This window comes from Empidonax traillii, unplaced genomic scaffold, assembly GCF_003031625.1.
Source record: "Empidonax traillii isolate 1590-97213 ecotype Southwest subspecies unplaced genomic scaffold, ASM303162v1 scaffold75:size1520028, whole genome shotgun sequence".
Classification (NCBI taxonomy): domain Eukaryota; kingdom Metazoa; phylum Chordata; class Aves; order Passeriformes; family Tyrannidae; genus Empidonax; species Empidonax traillii.
The window spans coordinates 777,152-804,938 of NW_020955268.1; the positions used below are offsets into that span (position 1 = coordinate 777,152).

Here is a 27,787-nt window from a genome sequence, read left to right on the forward strand (position 1 = left end):
CCTTAAAGATCAGTAATGTATAATTGGAAATAGTTTCTATTACGTAGATTGCGGTAAAATAAAATTTTTCGCTTCACGCCATTGTCTTCCTGTAGTATTCAGTTTGTTGATTTAAAGATTTGTTCAGAATCCCCACGTATATTTTTAGTAGTTTAGTTGACTATAATGTAATGCCATGCACATTTCACTACCTGCTAATTTGAAACTGAAGGTTACTCATCATTTAAACTGCACTAGCTACACTTAGACTTTATAATTTTAAAATTCTACCCAAATTTGTACTGGATTTCTGAAGTTGCTGTTACGCTTTGACTTAGCCTTTCAGTTGTTGGGAGAGTGAACAACTAATGTACTGCTTGTTTTTTCTGTTTTTGTGTATGTTGTGCTGTTTTCTGTAGATGCAAAGACAAAGTTAAAACTTGTCAGATATATGATACTTAATGCATCTAAATGATTATTGAGTGATTATTTGATCTAAATTTTCATCTCCTCCAGTGTACAGATATCACTTTTTCTTTGCTCTCTCTGTTTCTGTTTAAAGAAGAGAAATTACTGGGCTTAAAAAAAAAAAGCTGCATGAAAAAATGTTACTAAAAAAACAGAAGGAGTGGTTGAACAAGCAGAGAAAAATGTAGTCATTTCATCTCCATTTAATTAACATGAGGTTGAAGAATTGTTTCTTGCCTTTCATTTTTACCATATGCTATTGTTTAGGTAGTTTTGTTTTTCTGTTAATTAGAAACAGAAGATAAGGATGGACATGTGATAATTTCAGTTTAATAAGCATTTGTGAGTAGCCTTCTTTTCCAGTTTTTGATTTGCATGTGATGAATTAATTTGTCCATAATTTATGTTTATTTTTCAAACCAATCTCATGGAAGTACAAGAGAGAAGCTGCAACTACCCTAATTCAAGAGTATGTGTAGGGACATCTTTCACAAGATAAGGGTAACTTAGTAGTAGTATATGCACTATGTTGTTTTTTGTTAAAAACCCTGCACTGAATTAAAAGTGGCTGGTTTACCTTCATATTATGAAATCGTGACTCTGTAGGTATTAGTTCAGGATTTCTACAGTTTTCATTAGCTATGTATAATTTAATTTTATTACATATAAATTGCTAGGAAAAGGCTTCCTTCCCTGTTACTGATCTAGTTTACCTGATCTGCTGTACTTCCAGATAGTTTTTTCCTTCAAGCCTGGTAGCTGCTAATGTATAGAATTTTGGAAAAAAGTGTCATAACTCTTTTGTAACAATAAACTTAAAACTATACAAGTTAGTCCTGTGAATCTTCCATTTTTTGCTGGATCAGTAGTTCAGATACCACAAGAAGGATTGAAAGTGATCCTGTTCAACTTAGCATAGGTGCCGCTCAGTTTAGTGTGTTTCAGTAGTCATTCGAGTCTCCTGGGAGCAGGAGCATAATGCTTTAACTCCAAAGCTGAGCAGGTCTCCTTACTAAGAAGACAGAACAACCTTTCTACTTGATTTCTCTACCTAAATCCAGTGGCAGGCAGTAGCTAAATACTTCTTTGTGCCTGCTTTTGGCTGGCTCTAAGCAGTCCAGAGCTCAGGGGAATGGCTGCTTTGGTTCAATTCCGAAGTAGCTGAGTCTCAAGATGTTTCTCTGAATACTGCATTTTCTTCTGGCCAATTGCAATACCCGAGAACTTTATTGTAGTTTCTGTAGTTTTCTCTGCTAGTGATGACTTATGAAGAAAGACTGCATTTTGGTGGATTGGATTTGCCTTTCTGTAAACTACATGAATTCTTCAAAGTTGAGTGCAAGGATTAATTTGCCATTATTAATGATCTTTTTAGGATTCATTCAGAACTGCATGTATAAAGAGATTCCATTTCTATAGCTTTCTTTCGTGGAAAATATTTATTGCTGAATCAAAAAATCTGTACTAATATCTGTTGATCATGCTTCAATTAATAAGTCTTTCAGAGAATTATTGTCAGTAGCACAGTTGAAACACCCCATAAATGTGATGAATAATCATAGTTTCAGTCTTTATTTATAAGATGATCTCTGCTTTGTATAAAATGATGTTTCAAAGCATTTTTTTTTCCAATATGAATATTAGAAATATTTCCATTCTGTTTATAGTTAAAACCCCAAATGGGAACTTTGATGAAGAACTGTGGCTTTCCACAGGCCACTTTATGTTGAGATAGTGTTAAAGAAAAAGCCACCAAAATTTATTCTTCCACATCTATAAAATAATTTTTAGTCAAACTTGGAGCTTGATTGGCACATTACCATGTGCTGAACTTCTATTAACTAAAATACAGCGCTCTTCAGCTGCTGTCATCTAGGAGAGGTGGGTGAACACTACTACATTTCAGTCAGCATACCATATGTATTAGAGTATTACATAGCAGGTTTCAGATTTTAAGAATAGATTTTCAAGGGATTTACCTCTCCTTTCTTTTTCTACTGTCACACTGGTAAATGTGGTTTGATTCTAGAGAAATGCATTTACAGTTCAAGTTGAATCAGTTCTGAATCAGTACTTCTGGTTGTCAGAAATCTTATTTGAGCTAAGTGATTATTTTTTTTCTTTAGTGAGCTCATATGATTCTGATTTGAAAGTATTAAGAAAAAAAAAAGTGAAACATAAGTATCCAAACCCATGAAATTAAATATGATGAATATTGTATACTTTAAGCTTATTATAATACATTAGAGCAATTATTGAATTCCAAGTATACTATAACATAAGTAGAGGTGAACAGTGGTGAAGGGTTGCTTCTGAATAAAAACTGAGCTTCCTTCTTATCTATTATCTGTTTCCTTAAGTTGTTGAATTCTGATGTGGCTGATAACAAAAGAATATAAAAGGAAGAGGAATACAGTTTTTTCATTGTGAACTCTGTTCGTTTGTTGTACTGGATGTGTGCTTTATTTGAAATTCACCCCAAGCTCTATAAAAAGAAAATTAGCCATCGCAGATTTAGCTTTGCCGTAGCTGCAGAAGGCTGGTAATTAGAGTAACAGATGCATGGATTTGGATGGTCAGAGTGTGATATAAGAAAGGTCTGAATACATTTTTGTTCACTGTAAATCTCAACATGTCATGCCATCTCAGTAGAAGCATGCTATCTTTCATATATTCCTGAATTATGCTTGAGGAAATCCTGTTACCAGAGGAGTCACTGGTCACAGTATATAGGAAATACATATTGGAGTTGTGGCTTTTCATGTTATTGTATTAGATAAACAAACAGTGGACTACACAAATTATTATATTAATGATTGGTATAGTAATGATAGAACTGGAAGTTCTGGTGCCTTTTTTTTTCTTTAGGAATAACATGGTACTTTATTTAGCTGCTATTAGGACAGATTTTGTTTGCCGCTGGGAATTTCCAGAACCAATTATCTGTACCATTTACTACTCTTCTTTTAAAATATTAAATTAGAAGGCATCTATTCATGCAAGCAGAAAAGAAAGTTGTTTAACTGTGGCCGTTCCAACGTTAATATTAATAATTAATGTTTCCAGAGGCCATTTTAGTATAGGATATTAGATTATGCTGTTCCTCGTTTTGGAATGGCAAATTGAAGTTTTGTTGTATAAAATAAATAAAGGGAAATTATCTTTTTCTTTCCATGTTTGTATTTTCTTTAGAAAAAGCAGTAAAAACATTTCATTTTTAGGCATTTATTTTTGCCTAATTGACATTTCCTTTAGGTTCCATTTTATATCTAAACAATATGCAGCCCATATATCAGCTGAATGGCATCAGGGGTAATCCAGTATGATCAGCCAAAGATAGTTCTTTATATTAATGTTTTGAATTGGCTGTTAAAAAGCTTCAATAAGGCTGATACTATGGTAAACTTTCCCTAGTACTTCCTATTCAGCATGCTTAAATATTATCTTTTATGTGTTCCTCATAAAATGGGGAAAGTATCCAATTATTTCAGATCTCTGAGATTTCAATATGTCAGTTTTCCTAGCATGGTGATTTAAAATGTCATGCAGAGTTAAGATAAAGATAATAATAGTTAAATTGTTTGTCATGCTGCTGCTGAAATATTTTGTAGACTCAGGCATTTTTTAAAAAATGTAATGTCAATATTATCAATAAACTATTTTAATAAAAATATATGTGGTAATAGAATTCACCAATAACTGCTAATACCAGGGAAGCTGAAAATCTGGGGGTTTTTTGACAATAGTTAGAAATTTATAACCGGTTCCATTTTTGCTTTCTGTTTTGGTACATCTAATCTTTCAGTTAGCAGAGGTTGGATTTATCATTAGAAGGTAACTTCTTCATTCGGATCAGCTGACTCTTTATACTGTATTTTTAGGGAATCTCAAGTGTTGTATTTATGTATAACTTATATGTGACCTGAGATCTTAATTTAACCCTTGCAGATTTTGTGCTTCTGAAGTAGACTAATACAGCAGCCCTGGTGAACGAAATCCTTGGACTGGGTATGAGAGCAGAAAAAGGTTTCCATTCAGACTGTCCCTGCCAGCCCACCCCAACTGATGTCTTGTCCTGTCCTGACAAAGATTTCCTTAGATCTCAGGGCTGCTGTGGCCGCTAATGTTACTTGGCCCCTTTGCTCTGTCTTTTCATTAAAGAAAGCCTAATACATTGTTTGCCACGGGGAAAGTGAGAGTAACATGCACTGGATTCATATTGGATAGAAGTTCCGCAATATTTTTATAGTAGTAACAAACTGAAGTATTGCACCCATATAATCCACATTGTTGTTCTAATGCAATGGTCAGCTTTCCTCATTCAAAGACCACAATGCCTGAATGATGACTGAAAATCACTGAGATAAAAACTCTATAATCAGAGTACTGGGGGGTGAGCTCAAGGAGTAGTTTACAGATGGGAGGTGATGATAATTCTACAGGTATTTGCCCATCATTTATGGGAAGAAGTGAGGCTGAGCATAGAACTGGATTCCTCTGCACAGCGGACTGGGTAGATGATTTGGCATCACAAAGAAAGGACATGAAAAATCCTTGCAAGGAGCGTAAGTTGTATACAAATATAAAGGAAAATTGCCATTCTAAGGATAGTACTTTGTCAGAAAATGACCCTAAACCCACTTTTTTTCAAGTTCCTTTAGTTTCTGATAGTCTGGAGCTTCTAATTATGTTATTTCATACCCTTCCTTTGCATTGTTCTTACCCTTGTAGATTTTTACTTTATAACTGGCTAAGATGTGAATGAGAAAAAAAAATATGCAGAAGAAAAATTTGTTAGGAAGGAGATATTTTGGGGTTTGTTACTGCTTAGGTAAAGCACAGCTGTTTTACTAGCTAGCTGGTATTTCTCCTCGTAAACGTGTAAGTGAATAACAGTGAATCTGTCCCCTGAAATCTCAGATAATGCTCAGGTCTTTCTGCCATGCTGAAGTCACATTTGGGTTCCAGGGATCATCAGATAAAACTGTCCAAAGGGACACCACAAAGTTCAGAATGTTGTGAGATACTGTAACATAATATTGTATATGATGCATATGGTTACTTGATGTGTTCTTTTAGAAGTGTACCTATTTTATTCTTATGAGGCAGTTGTTCTATGTAAAACCAAAATAAAGTTCTTAGAAAACATAGTATTTTATAGATAGTGGGAAGACACAGTAAGTATCAAAAGCTAATTATAGAAAAGCTAATATAAATTCTTTGGTTATAAACAATTCATACAAAATTTCAGAGGAGGAGCTTTAGATTTTTTTTTTTTTTGTCACTGGAGATATGTAGTATGAAAAATATCTAATTTTTTTTGGCATTGTGGAGTTGAATTAGTCTATCTTTTTCTCATGATATATCCCTGCTACAGAAAATTTGTTCCTAAAAAATGAGTAAGCTTTGCTAGGAATAAAGCAAGAGGGACTGAAAGAACTGCATGCAAATTTTCATACACTCTTCATTCTTTTTAATGTACTGTAGCATTTTAAGTGTTAAGTTTTTGTGTTAAATTTGTTTGTATTTACTGCAATACCACTTTCTTGCTGATAAATATTAGGAATTTGCAAGTATTATTCAGTAAAATAATTTGAATAATATGTTTTTAGAATAATAAATCTACTCACTGCATGAGAGCGACAGGCTCTCTCTAATTAAGAAACAACATAAGAGTACAGGATATTGAAACAAAGGTAAAAATAATGTGCAGCTAGTGTTTGTGAAAGCCATTGTGCTGGCCATAAAGTCATATAACTCTTCTCAAAGGTATAAATAATATTTTCTCTACTCTCATAGTCCTGTTGCAGTGGAGAATAGTGGGTGAAATGTAATTACTTTCTAAGAATGGTAGACTGCAGCATTTCATTTTTGCAGTTGGTAACGGAGGTATTAGTGGTAGATGATGAACAATGAATTAGATGATAGGATAAGACAAAAGCAGCAGAAGAAGGACTGCGGAGAAGCATGAGAATGTCGTCAACTATACCAATTGCCGACTATACCAGTATACCTCAGAAGTGAGGTATAGGGTGGTTCTTTGGGCACAGATTGTTGACCAGAGGGTAAGCATCTATGTCAGTGTTTGTTTAGTAAAGCTGAAATATTCTTTCATGTACACTGTTTTCTTTAGGTTATAGAACTTTTCCTGGTTTATTTCTTACAGCAGAAAATTCTAACCAGTGTTCCTGAAAATATTTCACTAAGATGGTTCAATATTTTATTCGCTTCCTTATACTAGTTCTTCATTCCAATGAGGAATGTACCACAATTATCTCAGACAGGAAACTACTTTCATTTTAATAAAAAAGTCTTAGGCTGTTTGTGGTAATGAATAATAAATTCCCAGATTTCTTTCCTGAGGAAAATACACATATTTCCCTTTTTTAAGTTTTATACACACAGACAGACATACACATATATATGCATGCTAGGTTACACCTGTTTTGTGGATTTGACAAAATGTTTATCATCTATTTCTTCAGATAGAACTAGTGATGATATACCTTACTCTAATGTAATTTCTACCAGTGCCTCAGGAGGTTTTTCAGAAGTGCCTCTGAGCTTTACATTAATTTTATCATTGACATGTCATATTCAGTATTGGTACGTGGCTGTGGGCATAGTGAAAAACAGATGAGAGAAGGTAATGGGTTTTAGTGTGCATTCATGAGATAAGTTAGTTTTAAAGTTTATGCAACTGAAAAGAGTATTTTAATTCTTTGTGATCATAGGTGGCATATAGTTCTATGTATCAAACAGTAAAGGAAAGGCTGTTTTCCAGCTCATTGGTCTTTTTTGAAAATCAGGACATTTTTCTCATAAAGCTAAGAGAAACTTAGGAGAAGTTATGGATGTTCCACTCAGTTTGAAGGTAAATTCAATTCCAATAGGTACCGCTCACAAAAAATATTCTGATCGAATTTACTCCCTCTTAAAGGAATCACAGTTGAGTAAAATAAAACATACAAAAAACTAAGTGCATGTTATGTTCTCTTTTGTCATTGCTCTGTTCTCAGCCTCTTTCTACTTCATTCAGTGGAACTGTAGTGCATGGATATGCTTTTATGAAACATTTTTGTATCACTGTGAGTATTGATTGAAATAAGGACTTACTCTTTGTCAAATGCTGCTTCAAAATCTCTGATGCAAAGCAGCAAAGAGCAAAGAGGGCTGTAGTGGCATGTTAACTGGTTTGCAAGACAGATGGAGATCATCAAGGTACATGGAGCTCTAAGAACTGTTGAATCAATGTTACAGTATTTTGCTGTTCACAGATTTAAGCTGAGTCATTCAAGCCTGACAGAAAAAGCTCTTAGCAGTGCTGGGTGTCGGACACTTGATCAAGTGTCATGGCTTCTTGGAAATAAAAATAGATGAGTGAAATCAGGGCCAAGCCCCAATTTTTAAAAAACTATATGTAGGAGTTAGGATAACAGAATAAGTAAAAATACTTGATCTGAAAGGCTTCTGCTTTGGAAATAATTCAGATTTTGGAGACCAGTATGTATGATCAATAAGCTTACAAATACTTAAAAAGAAGGTTTTAAACTTTCCTGTTAGGAGTGTTGCTTCTTAGTACTTACCTGGTTATCAAAATCTCCATTCCTGCTCACTAACAAATCAGTTGACTCTCCTTCCTGATTGGAATCATAGACCTTACTGACTTCTTACTCACTTTCAGAAAGCTACCCCTTCTTCCCTTTATTGCTTGTGCAGACCAACCTCTCTTGCACAAGATTGTCTGGACTAGTTTCTTATCCTCCTTGCAGGGTCATACATGGAATCATGAAGTCCCACTCCCTGCTCATTTTCTTTTATTTAGACCACCCTTACCTCCATTTCATATTTCAAATAGGCCTTATGGCAGCTACTGTAACTGCTTTGATTAAAAACTTGTCATAGATTTGTGTTCAATATTTCTCTAACTTGAAATGGCCAGGGATTGTCATGTTCCTGCATGAAAATTCTGAGTATGATAAACAGATAGCAAAATTGAGATGACAGAATATTTCATACTGCTGTTGTCTTTTTTTAGCAAAACTGAGGTGTAAAATAATATTGTTACAGATATATCAATCCTAGTTATTTATTAATATATTTTAATTTTGAAGGAGTTTTTTAACTTCTATATATATCAATAATCTTCTGTAACACTGCTGGACTTCAGTTGTAAATTGAAACTAGTTGTTGGTAAGTAAATAAGTATCTCTCTAACCACAAGAGAGCATTATAACCTACAGAGAGAGTGAAGCAGACAAAAGTCTTAGAAGACTGTAAAAGTTATGGAAGACCTTTTCTATGTCAAATATAAAGACATATTTTTTCCTTAAGCATGCAGTGTTTGCTTCTTTTAACTATCAAGGAGCAATTTAAATTGAAGTGTTTCAATTCCCTTTTGAGGAGTATTTTATAGCAACTTGCACAGTGCTTGGTAATCTTTTAGACTTGACAGCGAGCCAGTGTTTCTCTCTGATGATTTTAACCTGTTCTTTAAAACTGCACAGTTCACCTCTACTCATGTTCTGAGCCCCTTGCAGTAGATGTTGTGTAAACCTGGAGCTGGACTCTGATGTGCTGCTGATGTGCTGCTGACAGGAGCATGGGTAGGAATGAGGACAAAATGGTGCTCTCTAAGAAAGCCTGCAGCTGAGGAAGCCAAAATTTGTATGATAGCTTTGCTGCAGACAGTGTGGGACCATGTTTGACATGTGAAACCAGCCTACCTCTAAGCACAAGTAAATCTCTGTAACTTGCATGTAATGGAAATCTGAGAAGACTCAGAACCAACTGTTTCAGTCTGATGTTGTGGGAGCTAACCTGTACCCAGCTGGCAACATCTGCACTTTTCTGTGCGGAAATGAGCAGTTTGTGTCGTGAATTGCATTTGAAATGTTGTTGTTTCCCCAATTACTAATTTTTTTTTTAATTTAAATTTTTTAAAAGCATTTTTTCAATGATACTCTTCAGTTATCAATTAATTTGCAGCTAGGAAGCACTTACCTGATTTATTTTATTGCATGAAATAAAAATGTCATCCTTAATTTGCCTATACCTCATTCTATGCATTCTACTTGAAACTGAAATACATGTACAGCAAAAGCAAATCTCTAAGGCTCTTTAAGCTACTTGGAATTCATGTTATAAGTGGAAAGAAAAGTACATATTGCAAACCTTTTTTAAGAGATAGAGTTTGCATGTATATGACTGGTTGAAAAAGTCATCTTTTCATATATGATAAAATGAACAAATGCACTAATTCAGAAAATGAATACTTCTTGAGGTCTTTCCTACTTTGACCACTACATTTTTGTTCTTGTACTATATGCCTGATAGTATCGAAGGCATCTGACAATTCTAATGTTTAAGTCAATAAAAAATTGCATTAGCTTACTTTATCTATCTCTTTGAAGCAGACATTGGTCTGTACACCTCTTTAACTGGTTTTGGTTTATTAAGAAACTTCATTAATAAAATATAATTTCTTATTTTTTCCTAGGCAGCTTTCTTACAATCTCTAGCAGATAATTAGCTTTTATTTTGCTATGCTCGATTTAATTCTATTACTTGTATTTAATCAGAGTTCAGTGCTTTGGTTCTCTTTTCTTTCTACATGATTGCCTGGTAGTATTTGTATTTTACTGAATGTCTGTATGTAGGCTTAATTTTTCAAAATATAACAATTCCTGTTTTACAGGTTAAGTCTTACCTTGTGTTTTCTAACAGACATTTCTCCTCCCTACCTCTCACATTCTCCTTCTTTTTACTCCTCTCTCCCCTCCTTCTTCTCCTTCCTTCTCTTTTCCTCTCTTTCTCCTTCTCTCCTTTTCTCCTCTCCTCTCCTTCTTTCTTTTTATTTATTTGCCCTTGCAACTGCTCCTGATTTGATATAATCTAGAAATCTAATTAAATTTCTGTTTGACTTTTCCTTCAGATCATTAACAAAGCTGCCAAATGAAAACAGGAAGCTTCAGTTTGTTGCGATGTATTACAGCACCTTCTCTGTTAAGAAATTGCTTACCTATAATCTCTTTAAACAGGAAGATTTAAAAGTTTAGCAGATGACTAGCTGAACTTTGGTTATTCTGTGACCTTTCCCGCAGCAAATGCTAAAATGAATGTAACATGTTAAAAGGCAAAGAGAACCCTGAATACCCATAGTGTAATGACAGAATGGTTTTGTGTGTGAAAATATTTCAGAATAATAGCCAGGGAGTAAGTCTGTGGCTTTGCAATAGTTTTCTAGTAGTTCATTCTATTCCTGTCTTTTGATTAAGCACAGTAAAGTGTTTACTGCATCTCCGATAAACTTTGAATCCCTGTAGGAAATGGGACTTTCCAGATCCATAGGCAGTCAACACTATATATGAGTGAACATGATTCAACAGAGACAGAGTAGCTGCTGCTAGATATAGAAGTCTAGATTTTCCAGGGGAAGGACATTCATGTAATGGATGACTTCATGAGATGGCATGAACTTTAAGTAGAAGAAAAAGGATAGAGTTCAGTGGGTGCTGAATTCTGAGCCCCTGAACTTATTAATATCCATTCCTTGATTCATCCCAGCTATGAAATCTTACCATGATAAATATGCACATACATGTGAGTTCATCCAGTTTCCGGAAGCTATGGCAGTCCTGTCTCATCTCCTGCTATCCATGTGAGACATAATCGTGATCCTTAATCAGCACAGTGTCAGCTTTTGTTTCTTCTACATTTCCTACTTCGGGTACTCACTAAAATTCCATCAAAATTCCATCACTTTCTTCTCTCTCTTGTGATGAAAAAAAATGCCACGTTTTTTCTTCCACATTTATGTACGTTGTATTTTTGGGTAGGAAATGCACTGTGAATTTTAAGTAATAGCAACAAAAAGCAGGACAGTGGTTCAGTTTATTTCTTATCTTTTTAATTTACAGAATACTGATGTAATTTTATTCCTTTCAGTTTCTATATATAATTCTCTACAATATGTTAGCCACATGAAATTTCTTACATATTTTTGTAATCTAACTGGAAATCTTACACAGCTGTGTAGGAAAATTCATAAATTATTACTCAGCTTCATTTTCATCCATATGTGTGTTAGGTTATTTTATGACACTTACAAAACTGACTATTTTTAAAATTCTAAAATAACTTAACATGCCATTAAGCATTTGTTGGTAATCTTTGATTACAAGTAGAAAAGATATTGTAAGGTACAAATTACATTTTTTTTCTCTGATTAGAAAATTATAAATTAGTGATTACTGTAGATCTTTGTCAATGGTGTCCATTGCTAAGAATGTTTAGCTGGCATATGCTACCTATGGTATCTTTAAATTTTTTCCTCTCTAAGTAAAAAACATCCTAGTGGAACAATTGCTTTAAATTGTGGTTGATTGGTCTCTCTTCAATATTGCTTTCCATATGATTGTCTCTTAAAACATCAAGAGGTTTATTTTTCTTCATATTCTAGCCCCAAATTTTATGACTGCAACATACAATACCCTTTTGACTAGCACTACTTGTTTCTGCTGCTTTTCTGCTCTGTTTTTTCCTTTTAAGTTGTAATCAGACCTAATTCATTTGATTCTTTCTTATTCCTTGTGTATTATTTTCATAAATATGTAGTCTCTTGTACCTTAATTATGCTGGATGTCTCATTTCTTTGTGGCCTGATTATTTGCTTTACATATTTTACCTTCATTAATAAAGTGTCTTGGGATCTAGTCTCTATAAAATACTTTTATCTACTAAAAAATCACAAACTTTAGTCAATGCCTATCTGTTACTTTTGAAATCTTAATCCATGCCTGTGCTGGTAGGAGAAGAAGTAAATTTAAGTGATTGAAATGTGTGTAGAGATAAAAAAAAACCTATTCCAGAATAAAATATTGTTGGTCCTAGCTCTTAAAACAGCAGTAGTGGGTTGCTGCCTGCCTCAGATGAACTTTGATATACACCAGTGGTGTAAATCTAACCTGAGAAGACAGAAAGACTTTAAAATACTTCCTTTTTCACTAAGAGCTGCAAAACCCTGCAAATACCATATTATTATGCCATTTTATTTTATTCTAGTGAAAAAGGTGGTGAAAAACTAACCCATTTTCTGATTATGCTTTTGAATTTCTTGGTTTCTTGGACATTTGCACAGTTTTTCATTATTAGTCTTCAAATGTTTTTTAAACCTACTGTATTATAATATTAACACTAGAAAATGGCTTTGTTTAATAGAATGACAGATTTATTTTCTAAAAAACATGATCATCAGAAAGTCAGCAATAGAAGCTGCTGTGCTTTAGACATTTTCTTTAAATCCAGTGTGCAAGCTTTTCTATCACTGATGTATAATGGACAAGTGAATATGATCTCTGACCTTATCTGGTCTACCTCTTCAGATATTACCAAGCTTTGTAAACAAGCTAAACAGATATTTAATACCACTGAATGGATAAATCAGTGATATTTTGTCATTTTACTATAAAATAGAATAAGAAACAGATTAATTCAGAACTAAATTCAGAATTAAGAACTAAATTGAGTCATCTTCCTTGTATAAAAGGGCAAGGACAGTCATGGTAGTGAGTTTTGTTTCATCACACAGTTTGAATAGACCAGTGATATTATCACAAAAAGTACACTTTTTATCACAATTATGTGCTCTACTGTTGCTTCTGTAATTGAAACAGTGGAAATTTTTGCTTAAAAATGGTATTTGTCTAACTATGAGTAGTACAGTCAACTTGTATGACTGAGTATGGATATGGACGACATTGTGATTGTCATGTAAGTCCACTTTAAATTTCTCAAGCACAAAGTGAAAACTTATGATCTAGTACATCTTTATTCATTATCCATTTCGGATAAATACTTTTTGGACACTTAATTCAATTCAATTTGGAAACTATAATTCAATTAATATCAATAGATTTTTAAGGACTATTAGAAATGTTATGTGTCTCATAAATGTATTCATATTTGTCCTTATTATGTTCTGTAATGCTTCTGTCAAAAACCAAGAGCACAGGAGTGGTTCAATGGAGCCCAGCAGTGGTGTTATTCCTCAGGCTGTCCTATCATTGAGTATTTCCAGAAGGTGATTTTTATTTTCCAGTGTCCCTAATACAACACCATAAAGTTACCAGTATTCCAGTCTGGTGACTATCCAGTCCATTAGTTTTCATTAAGACAATCACTAGGATTGCTTTTTGTAATTTTTTTTTTGCTAGAGTTCACTCTTGTGGTGTAAACCTTTACTTTATGAGAACTGAGGAGGTGGGATAGGTTACTGAGCAGTTGTACAAACTTCACTCGTAAAGGGCTTTCTCATGGCTATATTATGTATGTATGTAAGTCTTTGATTCCTATAACTTTAGAAAGGAAATAGACACCTACATACAGAATGTTGAATAATACCATAAAATCACAGGGAGTAATAATGTCTTCTGTTAGGTTATTCACATTGGACAAATATAAGGTAAGCTTTCCTGCCAAACAAAATAAATAAATAACCACACAAAAGAAATTTAGTTGCAAACCCGTATTTCAAGATATAGTACAGATATAGCACAAGGGGGGAAAAATTAGCCATTTTGTTCAGCACATTACATGTAATCAGCAGTGCATAGGAAAAATGGGTTATAAAAATCTACAGGGATATCAATGCAAAGAAGACTATTATAAGCTAAAATGACTATGATGCTGTTTTCATCAAAATAATTGTTTTGAAGAACACAGGCAATAACTGTTTAGTTTTTAAACAGTTGAGAAACAATGCAGATAAAAAACGTTTAGATGCTGCTGATAGGAATGTTTCTGTTCCAGGAAGACAACCTCAGAAATAGGAAAAAGAGGGGAGGAGTATATGATGTAGCAATTTATTGCTTCATTTCCATCTTCACAGTCTACTGCTTTGATTCTCCTCAGAAACTGCTCATTGTGTGGTATTCCCATCTTTATCACTTTTAAAATAACGGGTACAGAAACCTTGCCCTACTAGGAAAATGGAGGAGACATAGTAGCTTACTAGAATAAAACTTAAAAGTTTTCTAATGAACCAGTAGATTTGCATAGTCCCTTGAGCCATATGTGGGTGTCAGACAATAAGTTTACAAGTGAGTTCAGCTACTGAATACAGTTTTGAGGAGGTTGTTTTGTTACTTTTTTTCTTTTGAGTTCTTTTTGCAAGATTTTTCAAGTCCTTCATCTGAAAACTGCAGAGTGCTTAAGAAGTAGTAATTGCATGCCACTGATGCTGTGAGGTGGGAAAAGTTACTCATTTTATGGTTGAGAAGAATGAGCAATATCCAACACTCTGGATAGCGAGCAGAGCACCTGACATTATTGAGAAATCACAATTGCATCTAACTGGTACTTTCTCTGTTTTCCTAGCACTGTTCATCTATGAAGATAAAAATGGACTTGAATTATATGAGAAACTGAGAGAAGTTTTTAGCATTGTAGTTAGTATTGCTCCATTGGTATTCATAATGTGATAGCTAAAATAATGTGAAGAAATAATTAAAACAGAGGATAAAGGGGGAAGACAACATAGAATGCTTTGAAAGATGTGCTTCTGACTCTCTAATATTTTCCCAGCATGTAACTGGGCACATACTATTTGCTATGCGCTCCATGTATAGCAAAAGTAGCAGCATATGCATATTAAGGAAGTTCTGAAATAGGTGTGATAGGTGTGTTTTGAAAAAGATACCAGTGGAAATTACCTCAGGTGTTTGAAGATGAGGTGGTGTCCAGAAAAAAACCCAATGAGTTCATGTCTAGTTTCACTTCCCGCCTTTTTTTTTTTTGGTTAGGTAATAGACTATTTTCATTGAATTTAATGTGCAGAGGAGATAAACTGATCCTATTTACTAATTAATTACTTGCCTTTATCACCTAAGAGTATTTTAGCTGCATGATCCACGAATGGGATATAAAATGGCTAATTAGTTCAGTGAGGCAGTGCGTGCTGCTGGTTTAGTAATGAGGAGTTTACTCTCTTGTTTTGATTTTATTTAACTGATGGAATTCCACTGAAATACTGCATACTACTTGCTCTGTAGTTCTTTTGGGGTGGTGGAAGGCGAGTGAGGAGAGGGTATAAGTGTGTACCTAAAGTTTAGTAGGTTTACATCTTTACTGACAGACATAAATCCAGGTGGTAACAACTCCCAGCATATAGAAATTGCCTCTTAATTCCTCTTTAACTGACTATTGAATTTTTGCTGAAAATTCAATAGCAAATAGCAGACTTCTATGAGCTATGTCTTGCAGTTTGAGCATATTCAACCCACATTAGTGATTCTAGTAGATGTTCTGTTTGTGTTTATAGGGAATGCACTGCAGTGCTTAAAAAGAGAATTTCCAAATTACACACTAATTTTTATTTGTTAGTAGTTGAGAGGAAGGCACTTTTTTTCTAATAGCACTAGGAACTTAGATAATCTTGGTATTAAATAGTGAGAGTCAGCTTTTCTTTTACTAAGGAACTTACTCTGCAGAACCTCAGTGTAATTTGTGTCCAATCTGTAGAGCTTTCACAATGTAAATAGAGAATATTTTCCTGCGTTCTGTGTTAAAGATAAATAGTGATGATATAGAATAACTGCAGTAAGTATCAAATGCTGAATGAGAAGAAAAATGCTCCAAAAGAGACACCTAATTTCATGCAATTATATCTGTACTTCTTCAAGATGTTGACCTGAGGCAACATTAGGGAGAAGGAAGAGAAAACAAATTGAACACTTGTTTTACAGGGGAAAGAATTCAAATAGAACATACCTGATTTTGGTGGGGGGTTTTGTTGTTTTGGTTTGGTTTTTAATGTCCATGTAGAAAGAGCAATGATTTGCTATTAAGTATTTAACATTGATTTTATCTTTAATATTTAATATAGTTGGTTTTGGTCATCAGCCCTATTATATACATTTGTTTTCCTTCATTCCTGTTGTTTATCATACATGTGGAATGAATCTTTTGTATTTCATAGGAAAGGTTAAGAAGTAAAGGGTTTTTTATAAGCCACTTAACAATATTATACTAGAACCACTTCCTTTTATTTGTAGCCAATAGACATTAATTAGAATCATGGAAACTGGAAGAAAATTAAAGCTGTAATTTATTATTTTAAATCAACAGATGTAATAATTGCTAATGCAATTTTTTTTTTTTTTTTTAATATTCTGGCTACAAATTCTGTAATAGTGACCAAAAGCGTCTTCTGTATTTTTCTCTTGTTTCTAGACTGAAAAATATGAACACCCTTTTAAAGGAAGCTTTCAAACATGATGAGAAACAGTCAAGAATTTAATTGAAAAATGCAGCACAGTCTTAATCAAACTCTCAGAATAATACTAAAAAAAAAAACCCAAACTTGATGTAGCTGTAGTTCTCAGTGTAACAGTGTTTTTAAAAATGCTTTTAAGCATGCAAATAGATATATATCTGTAAAATTCAGCAACAAATCACTAAGGATGTGAAACAGATGTAAAATGACAGCAGAAATGCTAACAAGACATTCTTTCAGGACATTTGTATGCCCAAGGAATGAAAGTATCACATCTGAAGTATTTTCTAAATAAGTGAAAGAGCCTACCATACTCATGAAGATGGGAAAAAGGCAAGAAGTGAACATATTAAGGGCTCAAAAGACTTTATTAACACAAATGACGTATTAAAAGCAATACATAGTATTATAGCTTCAAAAATGTAACAGTTTTAGCTAAAAGCAGAAAAAGATACTAATACTGTGAGACTCATAATGAGCACTATTACATTTCATTTGCTATTTGTAGCTTTATTACTAAGTTAGGTTTCATAATGTATCCTTTTCTATCTTATTTTTAATAGCTTGGAACTCACTGTTTCATAAGATTTTGCTTATATTCAGTGGAAGGTGGCAATGAGAATGCTTCTCTATCCAATACAATTGATGGTGGAGTTCATAGTTATGTCCATCAGCACAAGTTGTGGACCATTAGCTGACCACTGGCTCATGATTCCTCCCTTGGCACTTGTATGCAGCATGGCAGCTTGAATAGTTTAATTGTGCAACCCACTGCCAGCTGATAGACAGCTTGAAAACCACTGTTTCATGAAGCAAAGACTTAATGTGTCTGTGGTCTTTCAAAAGACCTATTGTTAATTAAGTACATTGATTTTCATGCAAGTGTTTTCGTAAATTTTCAGTAAGGATGAAAAACTTTTTCTCTAGATGATTTTGAATATTAAAGAAAATTCACATACAAAACAGATGGAAATTATGCAAACTGAGCATAATCTTTGTTTACAATCATCATACTGTGCAGTATTTATGATACATTTTCCCTAATAATCAGACTTATGCATGAGGCATAAACCTAAGGCAGCTCTTTATATGGATTTTCCTTAATCTGACTCAGAACATGTTTAAATTCTAGGTCAGACTTCAGGTAGGAAGATGTAGTAGTGGTTGTAATTAACTGTAAATTTTCTCTGAGATACAACCTCATTACTTTTTCCACTGCTTATGTGCATCAGTTGCAAAATCTAGACTATATTGAGTAAAACTATAAAAAAACTAATAACTGAACTATGATTGGAACCTAAGCCATAAATTCTTTAAGTTTCATGGTGATACTTTTTACACACTTGAGTATAAGCAATAACAATTTGATTTTGTTTTGCAGCTCTCTTACTTTAATCAATATAGCTACATATAACAATACCACATGCTAACTCTGTAGCATACCATATATCAAACTATGTAACATAATCCGTATTTATGCACTATGTTAAGCTATTTTATGCATTTGTGCACATCTTCAGCTGGAGTCCATGAGTTTAGACTTGGTTTTGAGTGGTCCATCTTCTCAAACTGCAAGAATAACTTTGTTTATGTCACTGTAGCATCAAGCTCAAGTGTCATAAATGCCCTTAGTGGCAGAAAAGCTGTGTGAGTCAAATATGTTAAAATTCTTAAGTTATAGTATTTAGGCTCCTGCACAGGCTCTGTCTTCAGATCAAATAATGTAGTCCAGTATCAATATGGACGAGCTGATCAAAGGAGTTGTACGAGCTTTAGCACCCTTATATATGGCTCATAGACTAAAGATAGTTCAGTCCTTTGTCATTAATGTCCCCACAATGGATAGTGTTTGAAGCCATCTGTCATTGGTTCAGGCCTTTCCTTCTGCATTAGCTATAGAAGCAAATTTTGTACACATCATGGCCAGAATTCTAAGTTAGTTTCTTCCAAGAACAATCTAGTTCATGTGCACCAAAGTCATTCTTCAAAAAACAAGGGATGTGCATTAACTGCTTAGGGGATTCACTTCAAAACTCTGCTACAGCTCGAGTCCAAAACATTAAACTTAATGTAGTTTTTCTGGAATATTCACTTAAGACAAGCCATTTGTGAGCATATTAGCTATTTAAGCTGAAAACAAACACAGTAAATTTAGTTTAAAAATATTTTGCATTTAGTATGTTTATAATGCATGTAGAAAAGCCACAGTAGGTCTTTTTTCAGGTATTATGACATTCTGTCTCCTAATTTTAAAAACCCAATTTTGAGACGAAGAGAGGGAAAGGAAGGCTTTTGATTTTCTGAGCTTCTCATCCATTACTGAGCCAAAATTCCTTTTCCTCTGCTGAGTAGCTTTTTATTTTTGATGGAAACTCTAAGGCTAAGATAAGATGGGCAGAGAGAAGATGGAGCCATTTCCCTGTTTTCTCACTGTCTTTTGTACTGGAACACATTTAAGGATGTTTTTTCAACTCTTGTTTCATTTTGCATAAGATCTGATTTGTTAATCTTTGGGTTTATTTCTGTGACCACAGAGGGCAGTTACAGGAGCTGACTTTGCCTGGCTGCCAGACACACATCCAGCTGTTTTCTTACTCCCCTTCCTCAACAGGACAGTGGAGTAAACAAGACAAAAAAGCTCTAGGTCAAGATAAAGACAGGGAAATCACCTACTAATTACCATCACAGCAAAACAGATTGAACTTGGGTAACATAAATTTTATGGTGAGAAATAAAGACAAAAACTGAAATACCTTTTGCCCCCTACCCCTCCATTCTTCTGAGGCACTTCTTCATTCTGGAATCCTCCATCTCCTCCCCTGAGGGGTAGATGGGGAATGGAGATTATGATCAGTCCATACGTGCACTTCTATTCTTCTCCTTCCCCCTCACACTCTTCCCCTGCTCAGTTCTGGGTCCTCCCTAATGACTGCAGAGAATCTCTGCTGAGGCACCAGGAGTGTCTGCAGCATCTCCTGCCCCCACTTCTTCAGTGACCGTGGTGTTCACAGGATTATTTCTTACTCTTTTTCCTCTCCATCACTCGTGTTTTCCACTGCTGCTGTGAAGTGTTTTTTTACCCCATTGTAAGTAAGTTTTCAGAGAAGTGCCACCGTCCTGGCTGAGGGGCTCGGCCATTTTAAATTACTTCAAGTACTTTCAAACATGTAAAAATGTGAGTGTTTATATCTTTTTCTAACTCAGAGACCTGGCTGCAAGGAACTGCTTGGTAGGTGAAAGCAACATCTTGAAAATAAGCGATTTTGGAATGTCCCGGCAGGAGGATGATGGCGTGTACTCATCATCAGGCCTAAAGCAGATTCCTATCAAGTGGACTGCTCCAGAAGCTCTGAACTATGGTAAGGACATACTTGTATCTTCTTGCGAAAGAAAAATAAAATCTAAGGTAGAGTAAGGAGCACCAGGACCACACCATGGGCAATATTTTGAGTATATATGCATATTTTTCGAGTCCCTAGTTCAAAATTAATGATGTTTAAAATAATTTTAGTTTTTCAATCTTATTTATGTAAGAAACACTGGTTTGCCTTCAAGAAAAATGAGGCTGTAACATCAGAATTGCTGTTATGCAGCATTAGCATAGTGCTTTGGTTATGTTGCTGACTCATTCTATAGACAGATTCATCTAAATCATGATCGTTAGGAAAATGAATGGCAAGTTCTGCATATTTATTGCAGTGAGTGTTCTAGCATCTCACTGAAAATGGTAGAAAGTGTTAATGTATGAAAACACTGTTAGATAATTCATTGCATTGGTAAGAAGCACAGTCACTGATTTATATTTTTTTAACTGCATCTTTTCTTTACCTGCATTTTTGTGTATTGCTGAGCTGTTATCTTGGTGTAAAAATTATTTCTTACTGAGTGAAGTGTCCATACTACATGGGTAATAGTTCCAGAACAGTATTTAGCTTTTTATCTTATGTGAATCTAGAGGAATAAGTTCTTGTAGATAAAGTGGGCTGTGAAGAACCAACACATTAAAATAAATGATGACATGTTTTGAATGTACTTCTCTCAACCAATTCTTTAGTTGAGTACTTAGAAAAAATATTTTTAAATTCTTCCTTTGAAGTGTCTATAAATATTTCTGCCAGCTCTTAAAGCCCTTTTTCAGAAATCATGCATTGGAAATAATAAGTTTTTGAATTATGATTTATAGCAAAATGCTTCCTCTATTAACACTTTTGCAGGAGTTAATGACATAACACAATAAAGCAGATCATCCCTTTGAAAGGCTAATAATAAATTTAGTTACAGTATAATAATAAACTCATTTACATTAATTGATCCTGTATTACTATTACTCTCAGAGGTCTCAGTGTTGCTAACATTCACTGGTGAAATGCTTTTTTTGGGTGTTTGATCAACTGTGAAAGGTGTTTTGAGTTTTTATTTTTGTTGTTTCAGAAATGCGTACAGTGTATTTCATATATTATGGAAACCTATCCTTCATACTTATTTCATGTTTCCTAAAAGACATACATATTCAAGCAGCTATAAGTCATTTTCTGTAGTGTTTATAAAACAAGCTCTCTCAAACATCTGTTAATGTGTCCAGTAGTGTAATATTCAACTTTCAAAATGTCATAAAAGGCTTCTGGGAAAGATGTGAATAAAACTAATTGAATTGTGTTTTATTGTCTTCCAACCTAATAATATGGTCATAAGGAATGCATTGATTTGTGTAGGTAAGACTGAAGGTATTTAAGGTATCAGAATAGGAATGAATGTGCAGTATTTCAAAACTAGTTGGTATCTACTGGACATGTCTGTCCTTAATGTCAGGATTTAAGGGTTGGAAGAAAATGAGGAAAAGGGCCATTTAACCATTACATGAATGCTAAAGTGCTCAAGAAACTGCAAAAAAGTTTGTTGTTTTTGTTTTTTTTTCACTAAAGCAGTCACTAAGAGGTTTTAAATTAAGAAAAAACACAAGTTGTGAAGTCTAGAAACCAGATTAGGGCAAATGGAGAGGTTAGGGCATTGTGTCAAATGTCATAAGCAAAGGTCCAATGCTGTTGGAGTTTTTGAGAGATGGAACCTTTACTTTAGTGGGTGTTGTTCAGTGCCCATTCATTCCATATCATTATTTTTGCTTGGAGCTGTATAATTTCCATTACTTGCAGCTACTGCTTGTGATGTTAATGTGTGGAGGGTTGTTTTTTTTCTTTTCTGAACAGACCTTTTTTTTTTTCCTCCCAGATAATGTAATAGTGGAAAATATAATTAACTGTGCAGAACTTGCACATTCTTTAAAAAAAACCCTAACCACCTATCTTGTATCTGCTGAATACTGTAAGTGAAAATTGTTAGATTACTGACTGCCAAAGTGTGGGGAGTTGATACATAGACAAGAAAACTAATCTTATTACAAAGAGCATAGTGAATGTCTGTAATTGCCATCTATTAGGCACACAAGCCAACATGGCACAGCTGAAAGTGATATTTAGTCTTAATAGTAAACTGAATTTTCTGACATCAGAACAGTTGTCATTAACTGTCACTGTAATTTGCATGTATTTTCCATTTTTTTCTAGTCAGAAGTAGTTGTTGGGTGATTAGAGATAAACAAACAATACACTCACAAACAGATATTTTTAAGAATAAAAGCACATATATACAAAGTAATAGTAGTAATAGTATAGAACGAAGAACAGTCATGAAAAATGTTGAAAATGCATTTTTAAGGTAACATTTTCCCTGATTCTGCTGCAAAGGGCTAGGAGCCTTAACTTTCTGATGTGAATCCATCCTTCTTAATGTGAATCCATCAGGGACAACAGAAAGATCTGCTTCAAGATCTCTCCTTTTCCTGTAATAGAAAGCTGTCATTCTATAAGGAGGCTTGGAATTCAATTATCTATCAATTATCTGTTCTGTTATCTCAGAGGCATAGTTGAAGGTAATGGAACCAGCAGGCCACTTTTTTTTTTTTTTTCTTTAAGCAATTGGGTACATCAGTTCTTCAGGGTCCAGCCATACTTTCATTTTCAGAGCACGAGAATCAGGCCTTCCTTGTGCTTACAAACTGTGTTGGTGGTAGCTCCTCTGAGAATACTCATTGCTATGTGAAATTAAAGAACTGGGAAAGGTAATTTTTTGCAAGTATAAACGAGGGGGGGAAACCTAGCATTTTTCTGTCCTTTTATATTAAAAGAAATTTTTGTACATTAGGAAGAAAATAAATTCTTAACTTGCATGAAAATAACTGACATGCTAAGATCTGTTAAACAGTAGAACTTTAAGTCAGCTTACATTATTCCTAGGTATCGTCTTTAAGATAATTTGATTGATAATTTGATACTGGAGACTGTTGTCTGCAGAATGTATATTAGTAGTTACAGCTTTGTTAGGCTTGAAGCTTGCCAATGTAACACTTTACCTTTACAGAAAATTTTGGGCTATAACTATCTGAAATACTTATTTCTCTGTAAGTTAAGCTGAGGGTTTCGTTTCGTTTTCTTAGGAAGATACACATCTGAGAGTGACGTATGGAGCTTTGGAATCCTTTTATGGGAGACATTCAGTTTAGGAGTATGTCCATACCCTGGAATGACCAATCAGCAAGCACGAGAACAAGTTGAGAAAGGTAAATATTTATAGGGAGTGAAAGAAGTGCTGTGTAGATCCATAGGGATGTAGTGCATACAGTATAAAACAGCAAAGAAATAACAATACAAGTTGTGTAACAATGTCATAAAAATTAATATGAGGTTTTCTGAATTGCTGAATGGAGCTCTCTGGGAGGAGTAGAGTGCTATATCGGCCTTTTGATCGAAGGAATATACTGACCAGTAACTTAAAGGATGGCAGACTTACATCATGCTAACTTTCACTGTTGCAGGACCAACAGGTAAGATGGAGAAGAGAGATTTACTGCTGTGCAAATCAGAGGCTTGACCAGAATGAATTATTTAAGATTAGACTCATGCAAGTATAAATATTCTAAACTGCCAGAAAAAAACCATATCATTTCATCTTCTGTATTAAAGCAGTTTGTAGAAAGATTGAGCAATTACGGTGGAGAATGGTAAGCTATTTGAGTGTTGGAAGCCACATTTGTCTTTTATAAAATAATCAAGAGGCTTTACTTTAAATAGCAAATAACTATGAGCAGGATTTCAGGACTTTGATTTTTTTTTCATTACCTTTATTGACATTTCAGAACTCTTCTCCATGGTACTATTGTGTAATTTGTAAATAGGCTCTAAGGTAGTAACACTGCTAAATGATTTAAAACAAAGAGTTAAAAACATAGAATGGCTGACATGTGCAGGGACTTCTGAATGTCATCTGGTTCAACCACCCAGCTCAAGCAGAACCATGTCCAGATGGCTTTTGCATATATCCAGGGATGGAGATGCTGCCACCTCCCTGGGCAACCTGTGCCAGTGGTCAGTCACCCTCACAACTGAAAATGTTTCCTGATGTTCAGGAGGAATTTCCTGTGTTTAAGTGTGTGGCCATCACCTCTGGTCCTCTTACAGGAAAGAGCCTGGCCTCTGTCTTCTTCGTACCCTCTCTGCAGATGTTTATATACATTGGTGAGATCTCCCTGAGCCTGCACTTCCCCAGGATGAACAGTTCAAGTCCACTCAGCATTTCCTCATAGGAGAGATGCTCCAGCGTCTCTGTCATCTTGTTGACCTTTGAGGGGACTCTCCCCAGTATGTCCATGATTGTCCTGTTTTGTGAAGCCTAGCCCTGGACCAGCACTCTAGGTGTGGCCCCACCAGTGCTGAACAGAGGATACAGATGATCTCCCTCAGACTGCTGCAACACTCCGTCTAATGCAGCCCAGTATGCCATTTGCATTCTCTGCTGGAGGAACACATTGCTGATGCATGTTCATCCCTTGGTGTCCACCAGGGTATGCAGATCCCTTTCTGTCAGGTTGCTTTCCGTCTGGACAGCCCCCAGCATTTATTGGTGCTCAGGCTTCTTCTTCTCCAAGTGCAAGACTTTGTACTTCCCCTTGTTGAACTTCCTGTCAGACCCTTTCTCCAGCCTGTCCAGGTCCCTCTGGATGGCAGAACAAATTTCTGGTGTATCAGCCCCACCTCCCAGTTTGGTGGGCACAAACCTGCTCCATCATCCAGATCGTTAAGGAAGATGTGACACAGGATTGGACCCAGTACTGATCCTGGATGTGCACCTCTAGTTACTGTCCTTCAACCGGTCTTGGTACCACTCATCACCTCCTTTCAGGACTCACTGTTCAGCCTGTTTTCACTCCACCTCCTGGCCATCCAGCCCATAATTCAACAGTGTCTTGGTGAGGATTTTATGGGAGACAGTTTTGAAAGCCTTAGTGAAATCCCTTCATATACCAGGCCACTTATTTCATTGTAGAAGTTTTTCAAACTGGTCAAGCATGACTGAAATCCAGCCTGACTGCTCCTCATGACTTTCCTGTCCTTCAGATTCCTGGAAATTGTTTCCAGCATTAGCTCCCTTATGAGGGAACAAGGTGATGCTGCCCAGCCTTCAGTACCCAAGGTGCTCCTTCCTGAACACAGGAGTGACATTTGCTTTACTCTGTTTTCAGGTACTTTTCCCAGTAGTCCCCATGACATATGAAAGATTATTGGGAGTGGCCTTGCAGTGACATCAGCCAGCTACCTCAGCACCCATGGGTGCATCCTATCAGAGCCAGCTTGCTTAAGTATTCCATGACCAAGTCCTCTTCCACCACATCTTCCAGCCTTTCCACCTGGTCTGTGGGGTTTGAGATTCCTGAAGGGTAGTCTTGCTAGCAAGGACTGAGGTGAGGAAAGCATTCAGTGCCTCAACCTTCTCCGTGTCCTGTGTTGCTGAGTGCTGTACCTCGTTCAGCAGTGGGCACACATTTTTTTTCTAGCCTTCCTTTTGTCACCTGCATACAGAAACCCTGTTTGTTGTCTTGATACCCCTGGCCAGATTCTATCCCAGGGCTTTGTCCTTCTTCATCTCTGGATCCTCAGACATTTTTCATCCTCAGACAGGTCTCTCTGTTCCTCCCATTACCTGATTTTGTATTTGAATTTGTCCAGGAACTCTTTGTTTATCCATACATTCCTCCTGGCATTTTGTCCCAACTTCCTACTCAATGGGAAGTTGCCTTCCTTGCTGTGAGTACACCTCTTTGGTCCAGGGTATTGATGATATTCTTAAATGGACACTTACCTGTGACTTTTGAATGATTAGCTGCTAATTTGCTTAATGAATTTTCCATTTTCGTGCTCATCACCAAGTCAGAGAATTCCCTCAGCTGATGGTGTGGAAGGCCACTACCTATCTAAGCAAACAAGAAGAGAAAGAGTCTTAAATGTTGGGAAGATAAAAAAGTTAAGAAAACAGGAGGAAAGAAACATAGATGACCGAAGTGCAAATGGGGAGGGAACTTCTTAAAAAAGGGAAGAGGTATGAGAATAACATCCATTTTCAAAAAGAGCTTAGAAATTTACTCCCATCAATAATAAACATTTTATTATTGATTTCCTAACTACGAGGAGAAAAAGGGAGCACAGTTGAAAACCAGAGGGAAGCTCCTTCCTAAGGTACAGGAAACAAATCTATGCAGGTTGCTGACTTAGGGATGAGAAGCACACTGACAACTTACCATGAATAACCTAAATGTCATTGGTACCTGAGCTTTAATTGCTTTCATAATTATCTATCACATATAGGTTATATATTGAAGACTTTCCTCATATTGCCCTGAAGATCTTTTTTAAGGCATGGATCTTGACCTTTGCTTGTTTCTTATTAGAGTTGTCAGTACACAAATATGCAGTATTGGTTTTCAGTGCTTAACATTTTCCCTGGGTTTTTTTTGTACCAGGCTACCGAATGTCTGCACCACAAAAATGTCCTGAAGAAATATACAAAATAATGCAGAGGTGCTGGGACTACAAGCCAGAAAACCGGCCAAAATTCAGTGAGATTCAAAAAGAGCTATCTTCAATCAAAAAGAAAGTGACATAGTGACAAACAAGTGCCAAACTCAATGTGTAGGACTTTATTTTCCAGTGAAGTAATTTTTCTCTTCAAACACTATGCATTTATCCAACATTATTTGCAATATTCTTCTAGGATTAACTGGGTTTTTATATTCATGTGTACCATCTTGAGTGATGTCTACACCTGCGTTAAAGATACATACTGCGAAATGCTATATATCCAGTTACAGTAATACTGTAATTTAGGTTACATGTACATAGGAAAGCACATAGTATAAATTTAAGGGACTGTGGCTTCTATCTGTTTTACAGCAAGTAACTGCTAGTTACATTTTTCAGAGTTTTCCTACCTTAAGCTGCGTTCTCACTCTGCTGTTCCTGTCGAGTGTGTCATCACTCTAATGTAGTGACTGCCATACATGCTGGCCTTACAACCGAAGACAGTTTTTGACAAGTATTTCAACCAGAAACTTTTATATTTTTTTAAATTCTTTCTGCAGCTGATAGTTTGTAAGTGATACTTTGTTTTAAGGATGAAGGTCAGTCAGATTCTGGATGCAAATGTGCTTACTGAATGGTAAAATCCAGAATTTTCTCTGTAAAGACTGAATTACTTGTGCATTTATTACCATACTATAGAAATACTTCTAACTTTTTATGTGATTTACTTAAGCCATGCCTTTTTTTTCTTCATACAAAGCCATCAGAATTCAGTACAATGTCTCTTACACAGTGACCTATGTTTCCTTAAGAAACAAAAGACCAATATTAAGTATGTTAAGAAATACTGGAAATCATCTGCCTTCCAAAGAATATGTAAAAGCAGTAGGCCAAGAAAAAGAGGTTTACTAATGGTAACAGCAGATAAAAAGCATCATTGATCTTAGAGGAGTTCAAGAATTTTCCAAGATTTCCTTTTCAATCCTGATTTTTTCCCTTAAATTTGTAAAAATTCTCAGAATGCAACCGGAGCCTGCAAAAGATTATTAAACAAAAGTACATTCCATCACATTGTCCAAAGCAAAATACTACTTCTGTATGGCATGAGGAAGTTGTTCAAGCAACCAAAAGTAAAGAAGCATGTTTAAAGCCTCTGATAGGC

General features: G+C 35.3%; 1 protein-coding gene across 1 annotated transcript in view; it reads left to right on the forward strand.

Annotated features, from left to right (window-relative positions):
• The window catches only part of FER (FER tyrosine kinase), a 150,280-nt gene extending 123,456 nt beyond the window's left edge, over positions 1-26,824 (forward strand). Inside the window, exons 18-20 of the mRNA XM_027880837.1 lie at positions 19,925-20,079; positions 23,211-23,333; positions 26,568-26,824. Of these exons, the coding sequence (XP_027736638.1) occupies positions 19,925-20,079; positions 23,211-23,333; positions 26,568-26,710 (421 nt within the window). The 3' untranslated portion in view covers positions 26,711-26,824. The remainder of the gene's footprint in view (positions 1-19,924; positions 20,080-23,210; positions 23,334-26,567) is intronic.
• The last annotated feature ends 963 nt before the right edge of the window (positions 26,825-27,787 follow it).